Source organism: Ostrinia furnacalis, unplaced genomic scaffold, assembly GCF_004193835.3.
Source record: "Ostrinia furnacalis isolate ACB-3 unplaced genomic scaffold, ASM419383v2 OfSCF6001, whole genome shotgun sequence".
Classification (NCBI taxonomy): domain Eukaryota; kingdom Metazoa; phylum Arthropoda; class Insecta; order Lepidoptera; family Crambidae; genus Ostrinia; species Ostrinia furnacalis.
The window spans coordinates 102741-126651 of NW_021136240.1; the positions used below are offsets into that span (position 1 = coordinate 102741).

Sequence of the window (23911 nt, forward strand, 5' to 3'; positions counted from 1 at the left end):
GCTTTACGAGTTCTTTCAAACGGTACCAATAATAGGTTACAAAAGGAACTGGATCTATCTGAAAATTCAATGTTTCCACGCGCTCTATCCAATGGTTTGCACTTTTAGAATCAGTAACAGTTTTACTATATCATGTGTAGTTTTTAATATGTGACTACCAAATGCTGGAAACATGTAATTTTCGGATAGATCCAGTTTATTTTGTAACCTATTATTAATACAGTTTCATACATCTCATGAAGCTCTTTCAGGATCAGTAACGAGTTTTTTAATATCTTGTATAGTTTAGAAATAATCGAGTGAGATCACTTATAGTTTCCACCCTGTATACTATAGTCAGTTGTACCAGGCCTGTTCATCTCCGCGAGTTTACATCGAAAACAAAACACGCACGATGGCCCACCTACAGGATACTATTCGACAAGGCCTCACATACGAGCGAACATTGACTCACGCACGCGTATTCTTGTTTATGATGGAAGAAAATAAAGAAAATGGTGTACTAAATACTGTGCAGTATTTAACTGTGTAATAAAAACACAGAATATACTTTTTTAAGTTGCCTCATGACACTGAGAGGTAAATAAGTAGTTAATATTATTCATGACAATTCATGCTAAATCATGTATTTCCTCCGCCATTTTCCGCAGTTTGGCACCTCACGTCACATCATTTTACCGAAGTCAGCCCTAATAGCTTCGGCGCAGTGCCGATCACTGACGTTTGTCAACAAAATGGTGCTTGACTCTTGAGACAGGCCAAATTACACCATATTGTTAATGACATTGAGCATACATTTTTTTAAATACCTTCGCGAAGTAAAACTTCTGTACGTAGTACTTATTATTATTCTGTGGTTGTACTTTAATGTGGCATTTGGTGTAATAGAATAAACCTTGATATAACGCATTGTGTGGAATAAAGTATAGGTTTTTGATTGACTTCTTCTCAGCACTCGTTCATTTATAGTTCTGAAGCAGTGGTAGAGTTAATACTGGGACGTGTAAGTGCTTTTTAAAAGCCTACTTGCTAAAATAACATGAGTTTTATGACAACTTTGACACGATAGAAGGCGATAAAAGCTAAAGCAACTGCAATATTCCGAATTTTTGACAGAAGTAAATTGAACATCATCTTATTCACCGAATAATGCTCGCGAGCGTACGTTCGCAAGTGTTCGCCGAACACCCACACATCCTTTAACAGACTAGTATACGCACCCTGGCGCCCTCGTGCGCGGTGAGCTTGTACTTGTGGTGCGGCTTGAGCGAGGGCAGCGTGAACACCTTGAACTGCTCCTCCGACGTGATCACCACGCGGTGCGTGCCCGGCTCCGGCAGCGGCGACACTCCGCGCTCCACCTGCGTTATAACATTCAATAAGCCATAAGATTACGAGCTTAGGTACGTTTGATCATTATTAAAGCCCGGTCTGCGAGCACGTAGAATTTTGTCCAATGACTCCAAGCTACCCATTTGCTGTCGCGACTGTGCGACTGGCACCCGCAGTGAGTGTGCGAGCGCGACAGCAACATAATTACGCGCGAGCGATAAGGATGGGTAGCTAGGGGTCATTGGACAAAATTCTACGTGCTCACGGACCAGACTATAGTAGGTTACATTTACAATGTCATTTAACATTGGTCATGCGACAGAAAGCACATGCTTTACGCTAATCTTAGACTGGGTTGCAACATCTTACTTTAACTTTAACAAACGTCAAAAATCTGTCAAACTCCATACAAAAAGCACCGGGTATCGTTATAGTTACTGTTAAAGTTAGGTGATGCAACTCTAGCCTTAGTGAGACATAATTTGATGATGGCTATGCTCACGTGACATTATCAAACGTACAAACACGTATCGCCATATGGGAGAAAAAGAGACATAATTGACATGACACGTGATGCACTCACAACTTATCTTTCTTTCAAAGTTTTATAATAAGCATTTCTTAACACTGTTAGAACGTACCTCCAATGGATCTGGCAGTGGCACTGACGCTCCGTCCAATACTGTTATTCCTATAACGGGTGCCCTGTGTTTTAGTTGGATCTCTTTCGCTAGCTGACACGTAAGCTGAAAAAGAAATAACACATTAGCATTGTTTTCAAACAAATGACAAACGCCACTTTCACGAGTCTTAAGGCGTATGTCCAAGTGATTAACACATATTTTTAAGACTTGGTAAACTTACCGGTTCCTCTTTCCTCTTGTTGGTGTTGGGAACGTGTATCGTGAAGGCGAATACAGTGCCATTGTTGGTTCCCGCCCATAACGTCGGCGTCGAGTTTTGTGCTGTGAAGAACAGTAAAGTTAATATGGTCTTCGATATTCGTTAGAACACTCCAATTATTAGATCTGTAAGTGACAAGATTAAATGATCAGCAGAATTTTTAATTCAGTTGATTTGTTTTTTTTTAAGAGCGTTTACGCCGTTTGGCGCAAAAACAGTACTTTTTCAACTCGTTACAATCATTAACCAGTAATACTACAAATATGTTATAGGCATAAATNCGTGTAATATGGACCCCTTATTATGAGGTGCATAAGCGTCGTTTAGAGGCTATTCAAAAAAGATTCCTCTGGCACCTATCTTATCAATGTGGATTGGCAAAGCGCCTTCCTACATATGAGTCCAGACTGAAATACTTTAATTTAAATAGTTTAGACAATCGCAGAATAATTTATGACCACCTTTTTTTGAACAACATTATTAATGGGCAAATCGACTGCCGGGATCTACTGTCTCAGGTTAATTTTAACACTCCTTACAAACTGGCTAGACCGTCTAGGTATATGGCTTTCCGAGCAAAAGAGTTTAGGTCTAACTTGGGCCATTTTTCGACAATCAATAGAATCCAATCGCAGTTTAGCCGCCTGTCACGGTCATCTTTTGGGAGCATCGACATAATATCATATTATTCACCTCGTAAATTTAAAGCTGTATTGCATGACTTGTTCGTTTAACGAACTGTAGACTCTAAACATGATTTATGTAAAAGAGAAAAGAAAATTGAAATTGTGTTTGCCTTCTATTAGTAGCTTACACTTATTTGCATGCCGTGGCAGCCTTTAAGTAAGGCAACACCACAAAATGTTTGATGTATTAAGGTTATATTAGATAAGGTGTATGCTTTGTTGGCTGTCCTTTATTTATTTATTTATTTAAGGACAACCAACAAAACATACACCATACATTCACAGTTTCCTTATAAATAAATTAAGCTAAGGTGTTGCCTTAATTAAAGGTTGCCACGACATGCACCGAGTGTTGGATAACAATAACGTTGCCAAAGTGACAGAATGCAAAACAATTATATGATCAAACGAACTTACCAAGTGAAGTTCGATCTGAATTATCCTGTTTTCGCCGAAGAGATTTATTTTACCGTGTAGTACCCCTGTACGACAAGCCAATTCGCACACAATATTTAGCGTAGAAGTAGTAAAAAACAAAAGAGCGGGCAACCCCACCCCTACCACGCTGTGGGCTCGGTGTCCGAGCGGTCTCATTATATTTAGAGAAGAGATGACATTGACGTTTACCTCCAGGGAAGAAGATATAGAAATCTTCGGGTTGGGAGGGACCTTAAATCTCTTCGGCGAAAACAGGATAATTTAGATCGAACTTCACTTGGTAAGTTCGTTTGATCATTNTCATTACTTTTTTATTTAAATGATAGCTCTACGTGTGCGCTTCATATTTTGTAAAATAAATTGTATCGATAAAATCAACCTTTAGTTAGTAATTAAAGGAAAATTGATTTTTTTTACATTGTTGAGATACTACTTTTTAAATCATTTTTTTACAAAACGTCTTATACTCTACTTAATGTTTTACACGAGCCAAAGTAGTGTATTAAATTGTCTTTAATCTGATATATAACATGTATGCGTTTCATAACTAAAAATATATTTTTACTTCCGTTGAAGTTCACCATTAATAAAAACCTGCGTAGACAACAAAAACTTCAGCTAGAAAGTGTATGTAACGTACATAAATGTTATTTATATTTAATAGTATGCTAAAACTATTTAACATGTCAATTAGTATTCTGTTTAAATATAATATTATAAATATTTTTGCATAGGTAGTTTTTACCTGAAAAAAATAAAAAAGTATATTACTGCCATATATTGCTATATTTTTGTTAAATTTATGCTAAAAGTATGTAATATTATACCAAAAAAGTGCGGTGTGATACCTTACAGCAATAAAACCTCAACAGAAATAATACCAACAGCCTCGCCGAAGGAGTAGAAAATTTGAGAAAAACAAGTCAAAATATGAATTCTGCTAGTTCGAACCAANCTAATGTATACCATTATTTATAATTATAGAGTCGGTGTTGGAAGATTTGAAGATTTTATAGTTTCTTTGGGCTGTCACTTGACAGCCTGGCACACTTTTACGATGGTGGATCAAAGTATTTTGGTTTGACTATAGAGCGTGAGAACACGCACACAGTCACAATTATTTTAGTGTGAATAAAAATAGCATCGAAATTACCTAAACTTGACATGCCACGCTAGACGTAAACGCTCTTAATGCGCTCAAAAAGTGTCGAGATCTATAGTCTGGTCTGCGAGCACGTAGAATTTTGTCCCCCAAGCTATCCATCCTTATCGCTCGCGCGTAATTATGTTGCTGTTGCGCTCGCACACTCACTGCGGCCGCCCGTCGCACAGTCGCGACAGCAATATAATTACGCGCGAGCGATAAGGATGGGTAGCTTGGGGTCATTGGACAACATTCTACGTGCTCACAGACCAGCCTTTAGATCTATAACTTTATTGTTACGAAGCATAGACAACTTACTGTTGATGAGGAAGGTACGCGCGAAGTACAGGCAGCGAACCATAGAGCCGAAGGCGTCGTCAGTAGACCGCGCCTCCACCGCGCGCTCGATGGGCTTAATCTCCACGTCGCCTTCCGTAGGCGTGGGCGCAGGTTTATCGGCCTTTTTGGGGGTGGGCTGAAACAATTGAATCATGATAAATACTGTTACGTTAGCATTACATATAGATTATTTTTACTGCATATTGACGACGATAACAAAGACAAGAAGAACGAGTTGGGTTAAAAAAATAGTACACACATGCATAATCAGGGTTCGAAAATATCCGATATTTATTATAAATATCAAAATATCGGATATTTATGATATATATCCGATATATATCAACTTTGATATATATCAATTTTGTATGAAAGCCATAGTATTATTTTATTGTATTATTCATGAATACTATTGCATATGTGTTACATAAACATGTTTTTAATGTTTTTAAAACTTAAAATCAGACAAATAAAGCAAAAACATAAAATATCTTTGAAATACGGCAAAATCAACTAAAAAAATAAAAATCTTATGTCAAAAAGTACAAATACAGTAACAAATTTTAAAAGTTGATATATATCATCAAAACCGGCTTGATATATATCGGATATATATCCGATATATATCTTGATATATATCCCTTGATATATATCCTCGAACCCTGCGCATAATAAATCAGATTGGGGAATTGGGGATAAAAAAGGTACACAAGGTGGTCCGACGGCCTTATAAAGGTAGCAGGAAGGCGCTGGATACAGGCCGCTACCAACCGGCCATTATGAAAATCATTTGGGGGAGGGCTCAAAAACTGAACTCCGACAGATGTTATTTCGACATTACTAAATATAGACATGACTTTACTCCGACACTACACTACTCAGACAAAGGATATTTGTCGAAGTAACGTTTGTCGGAGTTCACTTAGGAAGCCTTGGGGGAGGCCTATGTTCAGCAGTGGATGTGCTATGGATTCGACTCACTTGTGATGGTGAGGTGGGACTGGACGTAGTGGTTTGCCGCCGCTGTGAGCGTCCTTTCCGTAACCGTCTGAATGACTCTCTCAAAGACTTCTTGAACGATTTCCTTCTCGAGATTGGTGTGTCACCGGCGCCGGAGTGATCTGAAATAATTTACATTCATAAAAAAAATACACGAATGACCATTAATTTAATAGTTATGTGCATAGGTAAAGGTTTAGGGTGTAGGGTTAGACTGCACCTGCTATTTGCACCGCGTAATCTATACTAATATTATAAATGCTAAAATAACTCTGTCTGTCTGTCTCGCTTTCACGCCTACACCACTGAACCGATTTTGATGAAATTTGGCAGGGAGACAGTTTGAGTCCCGGGAAAGGACATAGGATAGTTTTTTTATCCCGGTTTTTGAAATAGGGACGCGCGCGATAAAGTTTTTCTGTGACAGATAAAATTTCACGAGGGCGAAGCCGCGGGCGCAAAGCTAGTAAAGTTATATTACCACCGCGTAGTTCATTTCAAAATAACTCAGTGCAGGTTTAGATGTCACTGTGAACCGGTCGTACTAACGCGATGTGCCATTGCAATATAGGCCTTACCGTGTGGATTTAAGGTGCACTTGTGCAGTAACGGCGCGGCGCAGATGGCATCGAGCAACGCAAGCCCGTGCGCCGTGCCCGCGCACACCACGCCCCACTCCCACTGCGCCGCCAGTGACGTCACCGCGGCTGGTGGCGATAGCTGCACTACTGATGTTGCCTATTAGAACAGAAGATATAAATTATCAGATCTTTTTTTATAGTGTTTTTTTATGCATATTAAGTGTGATTATAATTGAGAGTATAGCGTCAGTTTCCGGGCCACCATAGTAGTTAGTTTGACGCAGCTCGACGGATGAATGTTAACTCCTCTATGGTCGAATACTTTTATTCTATAGTAAGTACGTGTTTCAACTCGGAATCAATCTCAGTACGTTTGGGACGAGAGAGCGTCTGTAACCATAATTTCTCTGGAATTCGGGAACATTTTACTAAAGTAAATAGTAATAAAAATCGAAAATAAGATATCTCTGACCATCGGCTGCTATGACGTCAAGCCGTGAGTACATAATGTAACTCAGTCTTAAATTTCTCGTTAAGACCCGTGTCTTTCTATTTCAGCTAAGGATATCTCATCATAGATGAATAGGAGTTCTTACCTGGTAACCTTGAGGGAATGTTAGAGCACCGGAGCGGAGTGTGAGCTGATCGTGGCCCTTCCACACGAAGCCGTCGCGGTCTGACACGATGTTCACCGACACTGACTGTTGGACAAATACGCTTACAATAATATGTATCTGGATCATTGCAGCTGCAACATCATACCATGGCGTTAACATTTTTTTATGGGTAAATAATACTTTATTCAGCATAAAAAATACATTACACATAAAAAAAATACATGGTATGTTGAAAAGGTCAGCAAAAATCACGACATATCACGCCACTGGTTTTTTTTATGCTAGACAAGGCAGGTATTTGACCGCAATCGCACCTGGTGTTAAGTGAGATGCAGTCTAAGATGGTACATATGGTTTTTAGCAGGCGTTATTACTTTACTTGAATAATTGACTTAATTTACCTTAACTTCACTCGTGTTGGGCGTGTTCTTCAGACTGGCGATGACGATGTGCCCGGCGGCGCCGCCGATGGTCAGCATGCCCGACAGCGGGCAGAGGATCACCTGACAAGATACGTTCAAGTATTATAAATTTAATACCAGGACATATCGTTTTATATCGATACTGCATCGATGAGATATCGGTATCATCCTCGCGTCATCACAAGACTTGCATCCGTTGACTAAGAATCCTGCATAATAGTAGTATCTATTTAGGATCTTATTTATTTGATATTTATTAAAAAACTAATTTTGCTATTGTCTGTCTCGTTCTTAATAGATTCAGTTATGCATATTGTACAAAAAATCTACTTACCCTTTTAACAGCAAGCCGCGGGTCGTCACTGTAGGGGTCGAAAGAGCCAACGCGACGGAACGGAGGCCATTCCTCTTCGTCGTTCTGACTGTCGTTGTTTTCGCCGATTTCTTCTCCGCTGATGGAAGGAAACGCTTTGTCAGCTGCTTATTGGTAATTTTATTTATTTCTATAAAAAGTTTTATTGAAAGTGCTCGTTTTATGTATGTTAGTAATGAATGAGATATGAAAAAGGGAAGTTAATAGGGTAAATCAAAAATGATATTATTATTTAGAAATAATTCAAAAATTTGTTGAGCACTATTACCGACTATGAGCAAAATATGAACTCGATAGTTTACATACAAAAGAAATAAAGACTTTATTCCAAAATTTCCAACCACTATGATCTTAGCAATAAAAAATATAACATAAAATAAAATAGAAAATATTCCCATAGTATTCGATAAGTGATAAAACACATTTATATTTAGAAAGGAGCTGGTTGAAATGATCAGTCAAGTTAACTTCAATCGTTGTAACATGTTTTTTTGTAAAATTTCTCAAATCAGTCGATAGCGAAAATTCTGTAGATAATTTTTGTAATGGGCATAAAGTTTTTTAATAGGTGGTCGTTTATTTATTTGATTACGGACTACCGATCCAGGGCTGGTAGTTCGAAACCCATCGTCCGCAGAACTATTGTGGTAAACTCCACTCTATCACAAGCATATAAATTAACTTTGCTGTATGGGTTAGCGAAACAGAAGCTAAACGCTCATCCGTTTAGCTGAGCATGTATGTAAGAACAAAAGTGTTGCATTTCTAAAGACCAATGAGAATCATTTCTTACCGCTCTGTAGTAAACAAGAAACAGTCTAAATAAAACCAAATAAAAACATGCAGAACATAATTATTATGCTGACATGTAAGTTTACCTCGTAGTCGATCTTTTCAGCCCACTTCGTAAAGTAGCAAGCGACAAGCAAAAGGGTAATCATTAGCATTATGTTAGTAGCAAGCACAAAATAGTATCGTGATGACAACTTATCAGGGTAAGTAAAAACAATTCCATCTAGCTTTAAACCATAAAAAATAAGAAACATATTAGGTAGGTTAATAGAAACAAATGATCTTGAATGATGTATTTGATGAGATCTAAAATAATAAGATGTAATATCCTTGATGTTTGACCATGGCTGGTGTTAATATAATCTGACAGAAATAATAGTGTTCCCTAACAGAATCAGATTTTTGAATTGATAATAATGTAATGTATCATTAAATCTTTATTATCTTCCAAGCTTATTTCAGTAACAGAAAAGGATCACTTTTTATTGTAATGTACCGTCGACAGCACATTTTGTTTCATATTCGCCCTACGACATAAGATGCCACAGCGTTTAACTCGATGTGCCGTCGACCTTACAATGTAACGTATTATAGAAATAATCATGTAAATTGTGTGAATATTTTTAAAAGAAAATAGATTGACATGTGACGCCTAAGCGAAGTAGATTTACTTAGCCGCATGAAGCTAACAAATATGTTTAGCTCGTAATGTAATCTGCATTTAACGGTACAATTATGGTAAGTAGGCGTACAGCTAGCCAGAGTTTTACAAGGGGTTAGTAAACCAATGTCTAATACCCAAATCCAACAGTATTACAACTGACCTGAAAAGCTGAGCGGTGGTGTATTTGTACAGTGGCGTCATGGCCACACCGGAAACGTCCCAGAAGCGGACCGATCCGTCCTCGTGCCCCGTGAGGAGCAATTGACGCTCCGCGGGAGGTGGCCCACCTTCCACGATGCCGCCTGATATAGGCCACGCCCCTTCTGAATACATGTTCTCGGTCTGCTGGTTGCCTGGTGGATAGAAGTTATTTTGTAACGGCATTCTTAGTAGGAACAGAGGCGAAGCACTGTAATGAAAATACGGTCACTCTGCCAAACAAAAGAGAGAACATTTTCCAATTTGTTTGGGCACCATGATGAAACTAAAAGCACAGAATAATAATAAGTACTACGTACAGAAGTTTTACTTCGCGAAGGTATTTAAAAAAATGTATGCTCAATGTCATTAACAATATGGTGTAATTTAGCCTGTCTCAAGAGTCAAGCACCATTTTGTTGACAAACGTCAGTGATCGGCACGTGAGGTGCCAAACTGCGGAAAATGGCGGAGGAAATACATGATTTAGCATGAATTATCATGAATAATATTAACTACTTATTTACCTCTCAGTGTCTTGAGGCAACTTAAAAAAGTACATTTTGTGTTTTTATTATTATTTAGGCAGTTAAATACTGCACAGTATTTAGTACACCATTTTCTTTATTTTCTTCCATCATATACACAAGANTTTACCTCTCAGTGTCTTGAGGCAACTTAAAAAAGTACATTTTGTGTTTTTATTATTATTTAGGCAGTTAAATACTGCACAGTATTTAGTACACCATTTTCTTTATTTTCTTCCATCATATACACAAGAATACGCGTGCGTGAGTCAATGTTCGCTCGTATGTGAGGCCTTGTCGAATAGTATCCTGTAGGTGGGCCATCGTGCGTGTTTTGTTTTCAATGTAAACTCGCGGAGATGAACATGCCTGCTAAAAGTAACCCAGGCCAGAAGGACCTTGAGTACAGGGAGTGTTTTCCCCTACACAAAGTCCTAGTGGAGGATACTGCAAGGCAGAGAAGTCAACAGGACGAAAGTAAACGTCCATTTTTCTCATTGTCACCAGGGCGGCCACCAGAGGTCGCCAGAGGGCAACTTCATTTGTCACCAATGCCATAGTAATGCTCACTGAGGGAGGTATTTGTCAGGTTCTAGTAGTCAGGTCGCCAATATTAGTTGCCACTGCCAGACGGCTGTCTCATTAGTCACCACTGTGCCAACGGCATCGCACGAGACTCACCGGCGGCCACGATGTTATCATACACGTTAGCAGCCACATTGTCTACGAGCTGTGCGGTGGTGACGGCTGACGCGTGGATGGACACCAGGTAAGGCAGTCTCATTGGTCGCCAGCGCGGGTCGCACAGGTCTATAACCACCAGTTCTTCTTCTGCGAGCACCACCTATGAAAAAAGAGAAATAATATGTAAATGATAATTATGCGAGAAAGATTTTTTTTAATTGCACAAATAACCAAAAAGTCACGTTAACCCCTCTTTCTCAGCTAAGTATGCTTTTGTTTCGAGTGGGTTCCTCGGATGCCGAGTCGATCAGTCCAACACCTTACCCGTTCAGCTATTGACGCTTCAAAAATGGGACAGGTATAACAATGATATTTAAGGCCAAGTCCGCACTACGGCTAAACCACCGCGGTTTTTAACCGCGTGATTTTATAACTAAGTTGTAAAACTAAAGCAAGCGTCCGCACTGCGGCTTTTTTCCGCGTATACGTTTCGGGAGGTCTCGCGGCTTGGCGGTATACCGCATGCGAGAAAAAAAAATAGTGCGGACTCAGACTAAGAGCAAATTATCTTACCAAAGCTGCGGCAACTTGGTTGACCGTTTGCAGCTGAATTTGCGCAGGAGTGTCTGGCCGCTCTTCTTGCAAGGGAACGCCGTCTGGAGGCACTGGTGTACTCGTAAAGAAGTCTATAACCTGCAAAATAAAATAAATATTGGTACTGGCCAGCTTTCTAAAATAAGAAATTAGTTTGTGTCGTTTGTGTACTTACACGACTTGTGAAGTCAAATGCGACGTGCTTTTCGCCTTGTTGTACTGTGACTGTGTATTTGTCTGAATATGACGCTCTGGGCATACCACCTGAAATGACATCGTTAACGTAAATACAATATAAAAGTTTCAATTTAGACAAAGTAGTGAGTATGGGTTTTTTAACTTAAGTCATATCTGCTTAAAAGTGTTCAATACTTCCCTCATGTAGACGGCAGAAAATACTTGTAGAAAACTATGATTAACTTACCAGAGTAGATAACGATCTCCTCTCCATCGACACTGGTTCTCGTGAGGATCTTCGAGATGGCCTTGCAAGGGTACGGGCCGTATGGAGTGACGGGTTCCTTGAGCGGCCGGTCGGACGCCGCCGCCGCCACTTCCCACGTCACGTAAGACCCGTCGTTGTGGGAGGATGTGAAGTGCTCGCCTGGGGAAATGTAAAGATTTAAAGCTGATAGAAATCTTATCTAAGATAGATAGAGATCATGGATTAAATTATATGTGAGTTTGTTAAAAAATAGTGATAAAAATCTACAGTTATCTAAGTTGGACATAATCATCAACTAAAAGCTTCTGTGTTAATGGTGGAAGGAAACTATAAAATATGCACTTTGATACAAGCACGTTACACAAATTTCCGGATTGGAATTTACGACACTTTAGATTCTGTTACGTATTCTGGTTTGGTCATTAACATAAAGGAAGGAAGTGTCTGAAAGCTTATAGAATACGTAATGCAGTGAGAAATTGAGACAAATCAGTCAATTTATATGGAGTATTTTGCATCGCCTGTATCATATTCCTAAGGCTCGTAGATTTGAGTTCAAGTTAAAAAAGTTATATCGGGACATATATTTTAATTATTATACCTTTGAAAACTCATTTCTCAAGAAAAAAAAGTTTTCAAGTGTCTTACCATCGTCATTCCAGCATAAACTCTCCAACTGCTGGTTGGAGACGAAAGTGTGTGTGGGTGAGGCGGCCACTCGGTCCCATAGCACAACCAGCCCTCGGTTGTAACCTATGAGCAACCGCGAAGGCACTTTGGGGTGTTCACACACTGATTCCACTGCGCCCGGGTTCACTTTGAAGTCTTCTGGACAGCTGGAATAGGCATATCATAGTAAATTATTCGATGTTTCGAGTATACTGTATGAGTGGTTTGATTTGAATAGATTTGAACGTTTTTACGACAGGATACTGAATTGTTTACAACAAGATTTCGATATTTTATGCAAGACTGACATTATCCTAGATGTTGAATAGTTGTTTCTTCAAGACGTAGTCATTTTTGTAGTGTTAGAATGGTTTGCATATTGTAATAGGTTCATTGTATTTTAATTAACCATTAGTATTGTCTAATGTTTCTATGATGTGTACCGACTAACGTTTATTTATTATATTTTATTGATATTCAATATTCAACTCTGGGTGTAAAATACGTTTGTGTTTCCTTCCAGCAATAAAACTAGCCACATAAACCCAGTTACTCACTTCTGCATAACCACATCCTGATAGATGACGTCTTCATTCACTGTGAAGGCGTTCAAATCGAGCGCGTAAATGTTCCCTCCCTCTGTGCCTAAGAGGAGGTTCTTCCCGGTAGACTCCACGCAGAGGGAAGATATCTTCTTGTTCTTGCCTTCGAAGGAGTGTGACTTTAACTCCACCAGGGACTTCTCGTTGATCTCCCACAGGTGGAGACTGTTGTCGTCGCATAGTGCTATTAGTCTACCGGTGCCTGAAAACGAAATAAACACTCATGTATAGACAGCCGTACGTCAAGCTAAATACTATGGCATGATATTTTAGTTGTAATCGTTGCGATATTGCAACAAAACATGTGGTCTGTTGTAGTTGTGGTTTGTGTAGAATGATGTACTTCACTGTTACAAATACATATTATACAGAATGAAATGTTATTGTGGACTGTTAAAATGAGAGGCATAAAATATAAGTGTTTAAAGTAAACACAGGAAATAAAGACAATACTTTATTTGACATTTCTTTATTCACTTGTTTATTTAATACTGGACTGACATGACTTAAAATTAAATGCTTGTAAACATGTTCAATTTCAAGAAAAGATTGCTCATACAATTAATAGGCCAGTAGAATTAAACACAAAAATTGATTAAATCGGAAATAATTCCCACAAAAGATTTTTTTGCTTTAATGGCTTCATTGGTTGCCCATTAACACTCTCCTAAGTTTTCGACTTCGACGGAGTTGTGCTTAAGTGGTGGGGGCCCCCGAAAGGGGCGTTTTTTCGGTTTTCCGGTTATACCGCGTAAAGGACTTACCCTATCGAAAAGTGGTCTTCATGACGGTTGAAGGGCACTTAATCCTGCATTGAATAAGACCAAATTCATATGTTTTGGACAAACCGTTCTAGCGGTAAAGTTCGGCAAAGTAGAAAATATACGTTTAATTAATGACCCTCTCCACGTCCAATGGCTTGTTACCCACATGCTTCCAAGCCTTGTAAAGGGTCGCCTTAACCAGTGTAACCCTAACAAGGCTCACGAGTTTGATTCGCTTATCCTTGTTCGTCCCAGCCGTTCCTTAACTGCGGTTGCTGCACCTCTTCCTGGCACTCTCCTGAACGACTCTGTGTTACCTAATGTGGCTGCCCCTCTTCCTTGTACCCTCCTGTACGATTTCATTGCTTAGCCATATGCCTGGTCCAAGGTTCGACGCCACAAAATCAACTTCGTACGAGTGAAAATAGTTTAAATACTATTTCCCGTGCTTGCAACATTTTTCTTTACTGCTTCGCCTCTATTAGTCGTAGAGTGATTGTATATATCCTATAGCCTTCCTCAATGTATGAGCTATTCAACACAAAAATAATGATTTCAATCAAACTAGTAATTCTTAAGATTAGCGCGTTCAAACAAACAAACAAAAAACTCTTCAGCGTTTTAATATGAACTTGTTGTTGTTGATTTTTGGCGTCGAACCTTAGACCAGGCATACGGCTAGGCAACGTAGTCATGCAGGAGGATACAAGGAAGAGGGGCAGCCACAGTAGGTAACACAGAGTCGTTCAGGTGAGTGCCAGGAAGAGGTGCAGCAACCGCAGTTAAGGAACGGCTGGGACGAACAAGGATAGGCGCATCAAGCTCGTAAGCCTTGATAGGGTTACACTGGTTGAGGTGGCCCTTTTCAAGACTTGGAAGCCTGTGGGTAACAAACCATTGGACGTGGAGAGGGTCATTAATTATACGTATATTTTCTACTTTGCCGAACTTTAGCGCGAGAACGGTTTGTCCAAAACATATGAATTTGGTCTTATTCAATGCAGGATTAAGTGCCCTTCAACCGTCATGAAGACCACTTTTTGATAGGGTAAGTCCTTTACGCGGTATAACCGGAAAACCGAAAAAATGCCCCTTTCGGGGGCCCCCACCACTTAAGCACAACTCCGTCGAAGTCGAAAACTTAGGAGAGTCTTAATGGGCAACCAATGAAGCCATTAAAACAATAAAATCTTTTGTAGGAATTATTTCCGATTTAAAAGCTAATTCTACTGGACTATAAGCAGAAACTAAACAAGTTTTCCGTTAAAAACAATTTGTCACATATCGACGAGGAAACCAGTGATATGATTACCATATTATACAAGACTCATCTAACATGCATGAGTCACTTTGTAACACGGTTATGAAACCTAATCCGTCTGATATTGTTGCATGCAAGTTTGATGGGATGAAATCGATGGCATTACAGTAATTAATATACGGATCATGTTTATGAGCCAAAAGTCACATTAATGTGTTAAAATTATGTCGCTTTTAGGTTAAAGTTTTTTAAACGATACTTCCGACGGGTTTTTAATATTTTACATTAAAGTTTTTATAGCAGTTTCGATCGTTGCACTGTATACTTTGTCCGGTACGGTAATTATAGGGCAATGCAAGTGCCCGCATAGGCGTTATTAGAGTAAAGTAGACCAAGGTTGGCCTGAAGTTTACGTCGAATAGAGTAGTCGATAAAAAGAAGTAAGTAGAAAGTTTTTCTTGCTTCTCATAGTTCTCATACCATCTAAAATTGTTCGTACAATTGCACAGTTTCCCGCGCACATTGTGACATAGTAAACAGGGCATAGTTACTGCCCTGTAGAGGTCTTAATGTTAAAGGTATAAAAGCACCGCTATTTAAATTCGCCCCTATATTGGTCGTCGTTTCAACCAAATGATATCTACAGGACAGAGGCCTCTCCCAACAACGACCGGTCCTGCGTTGCCTGCAACCTAAATGTCGTACAACATTTTCCGGTAAATTAAAGTAGCTTACCAGGAATGAAGTGTATTTGTGTGACGGCCGAGTCTGGGTTGGTGTGTTGTCCGTAGAGTTCGACGCCGGGGCGGCCGTACACTTTGAGGGCCCCTGTGGCGGTGCCGAGCGCCGCTAGCCTGAGAAGCGGGTCCCATGCTAGCGCCGACGCTCTGTGTGGGAAGCCGTGCTGGACTGTCTGTGGACAAACGGAGAAGACTATGAGTAAATAATTTTATTAGCTATGGGTACGAATCACAGTCTATATGTACATGTCACCGTAAAATTGTGAATTCCGTCAGATTATAATCTGACGTAGTTAAATTACCATCTAACCTAACCTAACCCACTGTTAGTTTACAATCTAACGCGTTATATTATAAACTGACAGAGTTCACAATTTCACGTTGACATATACAACTGAGTCAATTTTCATCAGGGGATGAAGTTTATTATGGAGAGTCAATAATTTCTCATGTCTTGGTTGATACTAATAAGTGCGAGCGATGAAGTTTCAGTGACAGATCGAAACCCTTGTTAGTTTAGCTAGTTTAGGCACTTTTCATAAGTGAAGTTTCTTAGCAGTGTTATTCTTTCATAGATATTAATAATGTTGAGCTAAGCCCAAATATCACGATTTTCGATCAATATTGATACAGGTGACAAATAATGGCCAGTCACAGCCAAAATAGGCAAAGGGCATAAATAATGGGAGTGATTCACGAACGGTAGAAGGTTAAGTAATGCCAATAAAAATGCGAATAGGCAAGTAATTATCGGCAAAATAACTTTTTTTGCTTATTTGACGCCTTCATCTGACAACACAATGGTCACGAAACGTAAGGAGGCAGACGACAGACAGCCAAGGTTTAATTAAATTGTAGTCTGTATTGCGTTAACTTAAGAACTTTAACTTAGTCAACCTTTGAGAGGCTCTGTACTCACAGCTTACGTGAATCGTGTAGTATCTATGACTCATACAACGAACTACACGTATAATGTACTTCCAAACCGGTATGGATGGAAGAGATTGTATAGTGAGTAAAGTTTGCATTTTGTACCTTTTATCTATTAGCAGGCCTCCGTCACTCGCCTATGCCGGCCGAGATAATTACCTACAGCGCGCGACAACTTCAAGTTGCAAATCAGTCCGGGCCGCCACGCGCCTGTTTGGACACGCGTATCTATACACGCTCGGTCGATCATAGTCGCAATCAAGGTTTATTGTTCCAACAGCACTGTTATTCTTCTTTAATTAAAAATTGTAATATTTAGGAATAATAATTAACTGTAGTGATTTAAATAATAAATAAAAAAAACTACACTTTTTAAATAATAAATTATTTTGAAATACTTATGACAAAAAATATAGTTTTTAAACAATTATTTTAGCTAAAAAAACATTAACTTTACTTCACCGTGTCTATTTTCCGACACTACACCTTTTAAAACTGTTTGTTTAATTTCGAATTATCGCAACACTGAAGTTTATTAATAGGTACTTTAGAGATGGTACGATTATACAAACTCCACTAGATTAAAGTTTTCTAATCGTAAATACAATAAATGCTTCTTAAAATTAAGTTTTTATTTATTTTACTTTGCTCATACAACCCTGACGCTTGAGCGGTGACGTAGATCAATTCTAAACACAAAAAAAATGCGCTCTTGTGAGCGTAGTAGTAAGGTGCGATTTCGAATGCACCATGTGCGTTGGATATTTTGCATTATTATTATTACCGTTAAAATGTCGGCATCTGATCCTACACAAAGGAGTGCAATTTCTGTTGCTACTATTATGTATTCTGTGCTATTAGCCTTAAGGGTCGCAAAAAGCAATGGTGTTAAATGGTTTGGTCATTGAACTAGCTCGTGCTTAATTGGCAAAGGAAGGAAAAAAGAGATTTGAAGAAGATTTGTTGACGGGTTATGAGAACCAGACTTATGCGGATTATCGTATTCGTTTTAAGGCAGATAGTCTAAATATTTAGTCTGTTGGGATTTATAAATGACAACGTACTTTGGATAACGAATGTCAATTTCAAAGTCAATTTTTTGTTTAAAACGTATCATTTTCATACAAAATACCAATTACTATAATTTGGTAATAATGATAAGATGTTTAATCACGGACTAGTTGATTGCTTTAACGAGTAGGTAGGTACCTATATCAGTAAGTAATAAATAAATAATTAGGTATGTAATAAAATATGTTATTATGAAGTTTTTTTAAATTAAAATCATGGACTCGCAATTATTAACCCATTTAGACCGATAATTATTTTTGTAAATAAATATCGTTTTTTCAGCAAAAACTTACAAAGGGAAGCCTAAAAATCATGAAAAAAATATTAAAAAAAAAAAAAACCATAAATAGGGGGCCGTGGGGAGCCCGTACCATATAGGGTACTGTAGGTCTATATGCAAGCAAAACATAGTCGTTGTTCAAAGAAGATTTTTATTTATTTTTGTATGATATAAAATAAAAATAAAATCACATGATCACTAATATCATACTTGGCATATCTTGTAAGACGTTTTCTGTGATACTAACCACATTTGGTTCTTTTTTCCTACCTTCTCCTAAGTTAGTGAGGATAGCTGAAGAAGACCTGACTTCTTCTGTTTTGTTACGTTTAGTGCTATCCATAATCGCATTTAGCAACACGATGATGGAAATTTAGCAAATCCATCGAAGAAAACTCTGAGGGTTATTATTTACATTGACACTATCTTTATCGCCTAAATCTTCGTCAATCTGATCATCATTAGCGGTTATCTGATAAGACAGCAGTAGAAAAATACCAAGACTGCTTTATGTTTGCTGAAATTATCAAATTTTTCATGAGTTGTGGCAATATAGTGAAGCATCAATAGGCTCAATAGCCTAAAACAAATAAAAATAATAAATATTAATTATATTTTTTCGCATGATTTGCTCATGCATAGACCTACTGTACCTTATACGGTACACCTATTTTAGACTGGAATAAACCGTATAAAAATAATCTGAATAATATTTTTTTTGTAGTCATGATAACTATTGTACTCTATTTTTAAAATAAAATTGATAAATAACATAATTTACCATGAGTAATAAGAAATTATACCTTCTTAAATACATTGTAAATTTTTTTTTGGTTTTCTGTCGAGGAATTTCATAAATATTTCCGAAACCACTTGTTAAAACATATTTTAAAATATTTTTATGTAAAATAATCACTTTAAGCTTACCGTCACAATCATTTTTACAAATTAGCAACAGATTGGTACTTCGAAATATTTTCAAAAAGATACCGTACCACATAGGGTACGGTAGGGCTAAATGGGTTAAAACAAAAGTACTCAAAACACACATACATTGTAATTAAGTCAACTACTCCTACAATACAGTAGGTACTTCGTTAAAAATCAAAGAAATTACAACGGTGAGGCAATGAATCATGTGTCATACATATGCATGGCGAAAATATTCACAATACACGGTACTGTTAAGGCCGTGTAAGAAGTATAATGTGGTGTCTATACCGTTAGATATAGAGTTCAAATTGTGAACGTATGTGACCGTGCAGTATTGACAGCAAACGTGGGAATTTGCGAGTGAGACAATGTTTTGTGTTTTAAATTGCGTGGTTTATCACAAAACTACAGAGCGCAGTTCCGAGGATGATGACTTGTCATAATAATAAACCGTAATGCACGTTATGTAAGAGCACGTGCTCATTTACCAATAGGTAACAGCAGTGTATGTACACAGTATAAGGTTTGATTTCGATTCGATATCGTGTAATAGTTATGTCGGGTTATTCCGTATTCGACCCACGACAAACTCAACCCACTCATTATTTTCCTTACTCAACCCAATTTTGTTCCTTACTCTACCCACAACTAATTTTTAATTTTATGTTCCTTATTCACCCCAAAAACATTCCTAGCTCAACCCATTTTAAAACTACTTAAAAAATATAACATTTTTATGTACGGTCAGAATAAAAATATAGTTTTTAGAAATTTAAGCTCCGTTAATTTTTGTGTTAAGATCGTGCTATTAAATAAAACTACAGGAGTTCTGATACAATAATATATTTGAAAAACGTTTTTCACAAAAGGACACAAATAAAATAATGACTACATGCAATTAGAACTATAACTTTTCATAACAAAACAAAAAGTAGATACATTTTTTAAAAATCTTATAATAAAAATCACAGATTAAAGAGGAACCATAACTTACATAATTTGAATCTAATATAAATCTACTATAAATCCACTATAAATCTTAATAAAAGTATTCATGTGGACGGACAGCTAATCCCGCGGTATAAGTTTTGAGCGGTATGATTTGACCAAAGTTTCTTAATTACCTTAAAATAGAATAAAATCTTCGATATATTTAAGTTAATCAACATTTTTAAACATTTTCTAACAAAACAAAATATATGCACATTTTAAAAATCTTATAATAAAAATCACAGATTAAAGAGGAACCATTAACTCCAGCTGTATATTATTATAACAACATGGACTTTATGTAACAACTTCGAATAAGGAATCATTGTAGACTATTAATTTGTTAATTTACATTAAAATAAAAATAAACTCTTTACTATAGGTACTTAATCATCAATGTAATAGCTATCATTTATAAACTTTTACAAGACAAAATATAGGTACATTTAAAATTTACGGCCTCGTTGCGTATCCACATAACACAAGTCACCATCACGATTGTTATGCATTTTAAACACGAGATAGGTGCACTTCGTACGTCAGTTAGGGGTAAACTGATAAGGGCCGATTCGCAACATTGTCAAATCAATTAAAACCGGTTTAAGGGTGAACAATGGATGGACAAGCCGCTTGGCAAGCGGTATCGGTTACTCATTTAACAGTTAATAAGATAATAACTCACACTTTTACCTTTAACAACGGTTTGTTGAAAGTGCAAGTTTTCCCATAATATGTTTGTATATTGTATCAATGATGTTTTTTTTTAAATAAAAATAAATGTACTAGTATGTATTTATCATAATTAAATTTCTGGACAAATAGTAAACGTTGTTTTGCTATCCATACTTGTTTTTGGTATATTTACTTTGGGTTGAGTGAGGAATGCATTTGGGTAGAATAACGAAATTCTGTAATGGGTAGAGCTAGGAATACTAATTTGGGATGAGTGAAGAAATGGGTTGAGTTATCATGGGTCGAATACGGAATAACCCGTTATGTCCCCACACAGGGCCGATTGCCATTTCCAATGGAACTCCGATATAGAATTTGGGTTCACAATGTGATTTGGAGTTTTGGTTTCTACGAGTAAATAATTACTACACGTAAACTGTAATACACAGATGTAAATGACCTAACCTATTCATTTTGTTCAAAGGCAACATTAACATAAAATATTTAGTCCAACTAATTAGATGCTATATCATCCATTGTTAACACACTCATGTTGGCACAGATAATATGTTATTAACTTTAATATTACACAATGCTTTCACTGTAAGTTGGGAACCTTCTACGTTATACGAAGGCGGAAAGCTATAATTACGAACACAGTTGTGGTACGCGGTAATAACTAAAACCTACATTAGAGAATGTGTAAGTTATTAAAGAGGTCGGCTAGAAAGCTTATCATGCATACAATAGAGGTAGAGAAGCATAATAGAACGCTTTATAAAAATAAATAAAGAATAACTATGTTAAAAATTATGATATCATTTTCAAAAAGTTATAATTTTCAAGGAGTGGAGTTCTTAAAACGTATCATTTTACAGCATTCTCAATAAATCAAGCGTAATTTTCCCATTTGTAGAGCACGCTGGCGCCTATATTATGAAATGCGGTTGAACCGGTAGCAAATGAATATTATGCATAAAGGTTCACGGTCTAGCGGGCATCGCGATTGACATTCCGCAAAGTAATTCGCGTGACCGGTGACCGATTTAAAATAAATCATACTGAAAAACAACAGGCAATGATTAACGTCTTCAAAGAAAAAAAAAGCAATTAGTAGTTTTTTAGATATACACACTACTCGAGCTGGGAATAGGGTTGTCTTTATAGCAATAGTATGTACGAGTATAGTCGGCACTGCTAAAAGCGTAAATATTTACTCCAAGAGTTGCCCATACAAAAGATTTCAACGACTCATCGTAAGCGCACGCGTAAGTAGCTGTTACTATTCTGTCATCTCAGCTGTCATTTGTCAGATCAGTGTCAGTTCCGATCAAAAGCTGTACCGTTCGTGGTTTATCTTGTAAATAAATTGAGTTTAACGTAAACAATGGCTTGGTGAAACGATATTCATTTTGAAAGTAAGTAATGGAATGTTTCACCATTTGTAAAGAAAAAAACCGAATGATTCAGGTGAGACTTGAAGCTTTCGTTTGCCTAGCGACAGCTCTTCCACTGAGAATCTACTGAAAGTAGAATACTCAACACTAACAATAAGTACAAGTACTATGCTCTATCGATTTTCATAGTACTTACTCGTACCTACGTGATAGCTCGATGTCAACACTATTTCTATCGTCATATTTGTTTATAAGTTTTCTAAAGATAATATGTTCTGTCGATATTGTTTTGTAAAGGTGCTAACTCTAAGCACAATCTCTATGTTTCAATATCAGTTGTTACATTATCGTATACGCCGAGTGCGCTTGCACCGCCGATCGACTAGATAGCGCACCGGCATAGAACCGGTCGTGCGCCGCGTCTAAAAATATTATAACGATAATGCTGTCTAACCAGCCATTGTTGCTATCAAAAAGCAACGCAACGGGTTTAATTGGGAGACAGTGATTCACATGATTCTATGTGACCAATGAAATAACAAATCTGTTCGAGCCTCAAAGCAAACTTTTGAATTTTTCTTTGCAAACCTCACCCCGTCAGTCACGAATCACGAGTCAAAAATAATTGCCACATTTTTTTAATGTTTTCCTTTTTAAACAATCTTCTAAATATATAAAAGGAGAAACTGACTGACTGACTGACAGATCAACGCACAGCCTAAACGGCTAAACGTAGGCACTTGAAATTTGGAAGGGACGTAGCTTAGGTACCGTAGAGGTGCACTAAGAAAGGAATTCCCGAAATTCCCACGGGAACGGGAATTAGCGGGAAAAATGGGATTCACGCGTACGAAGTCGCGGGCGGCCGCTAGTGTTGTATAAATTCATTTTTGGGTCACGTTGGAACAGCTTTTACAAGGAAAAACAACACCAGATTTTCCTGGTAAATTAATAGACATTTTGTTCCATGGAAAGCCAATTATCTCTCTTCAGTGTGATCCGATGTAAATTTTCGTGGGCAATTAGCCAGCCAGGTGGTAATGAGATGCAAATAATACTGTTCGTTCATTCATATTCATCGCGGGCCGATTGGATTTTAATCAAACGCGGCACCCGGTCAATTAGAGCGTTACATTACATAGTTCACGGATTACGTATCGGACTATCGGCGGAATAGGTGTAAAACGTCTGTGAATTCCACGGGCTAAAGATAGCGTTTGGTAACCATTCTACGAGTCCGTGATTTACTAGAGATTAATAAATTTACTAAGATTTATTTCTAGAGCTTACGCCAGAATCGCAAGTCGTCAAATGCATTGTTTGTATGGGACCTTACAGATCTAGTGAACCATTGAGACCACGAATGAAATGAATGACAAAAGAAGGTACCATTTTATCATCGATTAAATATAAGAACAAAAAATAATACAAATATTTAGGTAAGTGACATCATAACCTAACTCTAATTTTGCGACACATTGCTCATAAAAGGCAATCTTGTTTCATTTGATAACACGCATGACATCACACAGGTAATGCAGTTGCCGTATGACGGGTTGATCTAATTTATGCAGCCTCATAAACGAGCCCCTACGTCTAGAATTATACGCCTACGAGTATATGATGTCATACTTCCAAATCGGCACATCCTATATTTTGAAAACATTTGACTATTAAGAAAATAGATCTTATTACGAGTAGATAGAAGTGCATATTGATAACATGTATAAAATCTTTGAAACAGAGTACCGGGCCATGCCAAGTGACGTCACTTAACGAGCGGTAATTGCCAACACTGTGCGGTTGCAATTCTTACTTTAGTGATTTATGAACAGCAGAACGACATTTAACCCATTAGATTTAC

At 37.7% G+C, this 23911-nt stretch overlaps 1 protein-coding gene across 9 annotated transcripts in view; it reads right to left on the reverse strand.

Annotated features, from left to right (window-relative positions):
• The window catches only part of l(2)gl (LLGL domain-containing protein l(2)gl), a 60567-nt gene that overhangs the window by 14853 nt on the left and 21803 nt on the right, over positions 1-23911 (reverse strand). For all 9 annotated transcript variants that reach the window (XM_028316972.1, XM_028316970.1, XM_028316973.1 and 6 more), the window contains exons 3-19: positions 15770-15947; positions 12965-13211; positions 12387-12574; positions 11718-11897; positions 11469-11557; positions 11273-11392; positions 10697-10859; positions 9451-9643; positions 7796-7913; positions 7441-7542; positions 7019-7123; positions 6420-6579; positions 5824-5963; positions 4822-4978; positions 2197-2297; positions 1974-2078; positions 1221-1361 (exon numbers count right to left, since the gene is read on the reverse strand). In XM_028316972.1, coding sequence (XP_028172773.1) covers positions 1221-1361; positions 1974-2078; positions 2197-2297; positions 4822-4978; positions 5824-5963; positions 6420-6579; positions 7019-7123; positions 7441-7542; positions 7796-7913; positions 9451-9643; positions 10697-10859; positions 11273-11392; positions 11469-11557; positions 11718-11897; positions 12387-12574; positions 12965-13211; positions 15770-15947 — 2487 coding nt within the window. The remainder of the gene's footprint in view (positions 1-1220; positions 1362-1973; positions 2079-2196; positions 2298-4821; positions 4979-5823; positions 5964-6419; positions 6580-7018; positions 7124-7440; positions 7543-7795; positions 7914-9450; positions 9644-10696; positions 10860-11272; positions 11393-11468; positions 11558-11717; positions 11898-12386; positions 12575-12964; positions 13212-15769; positions 15948-23911) is intronic.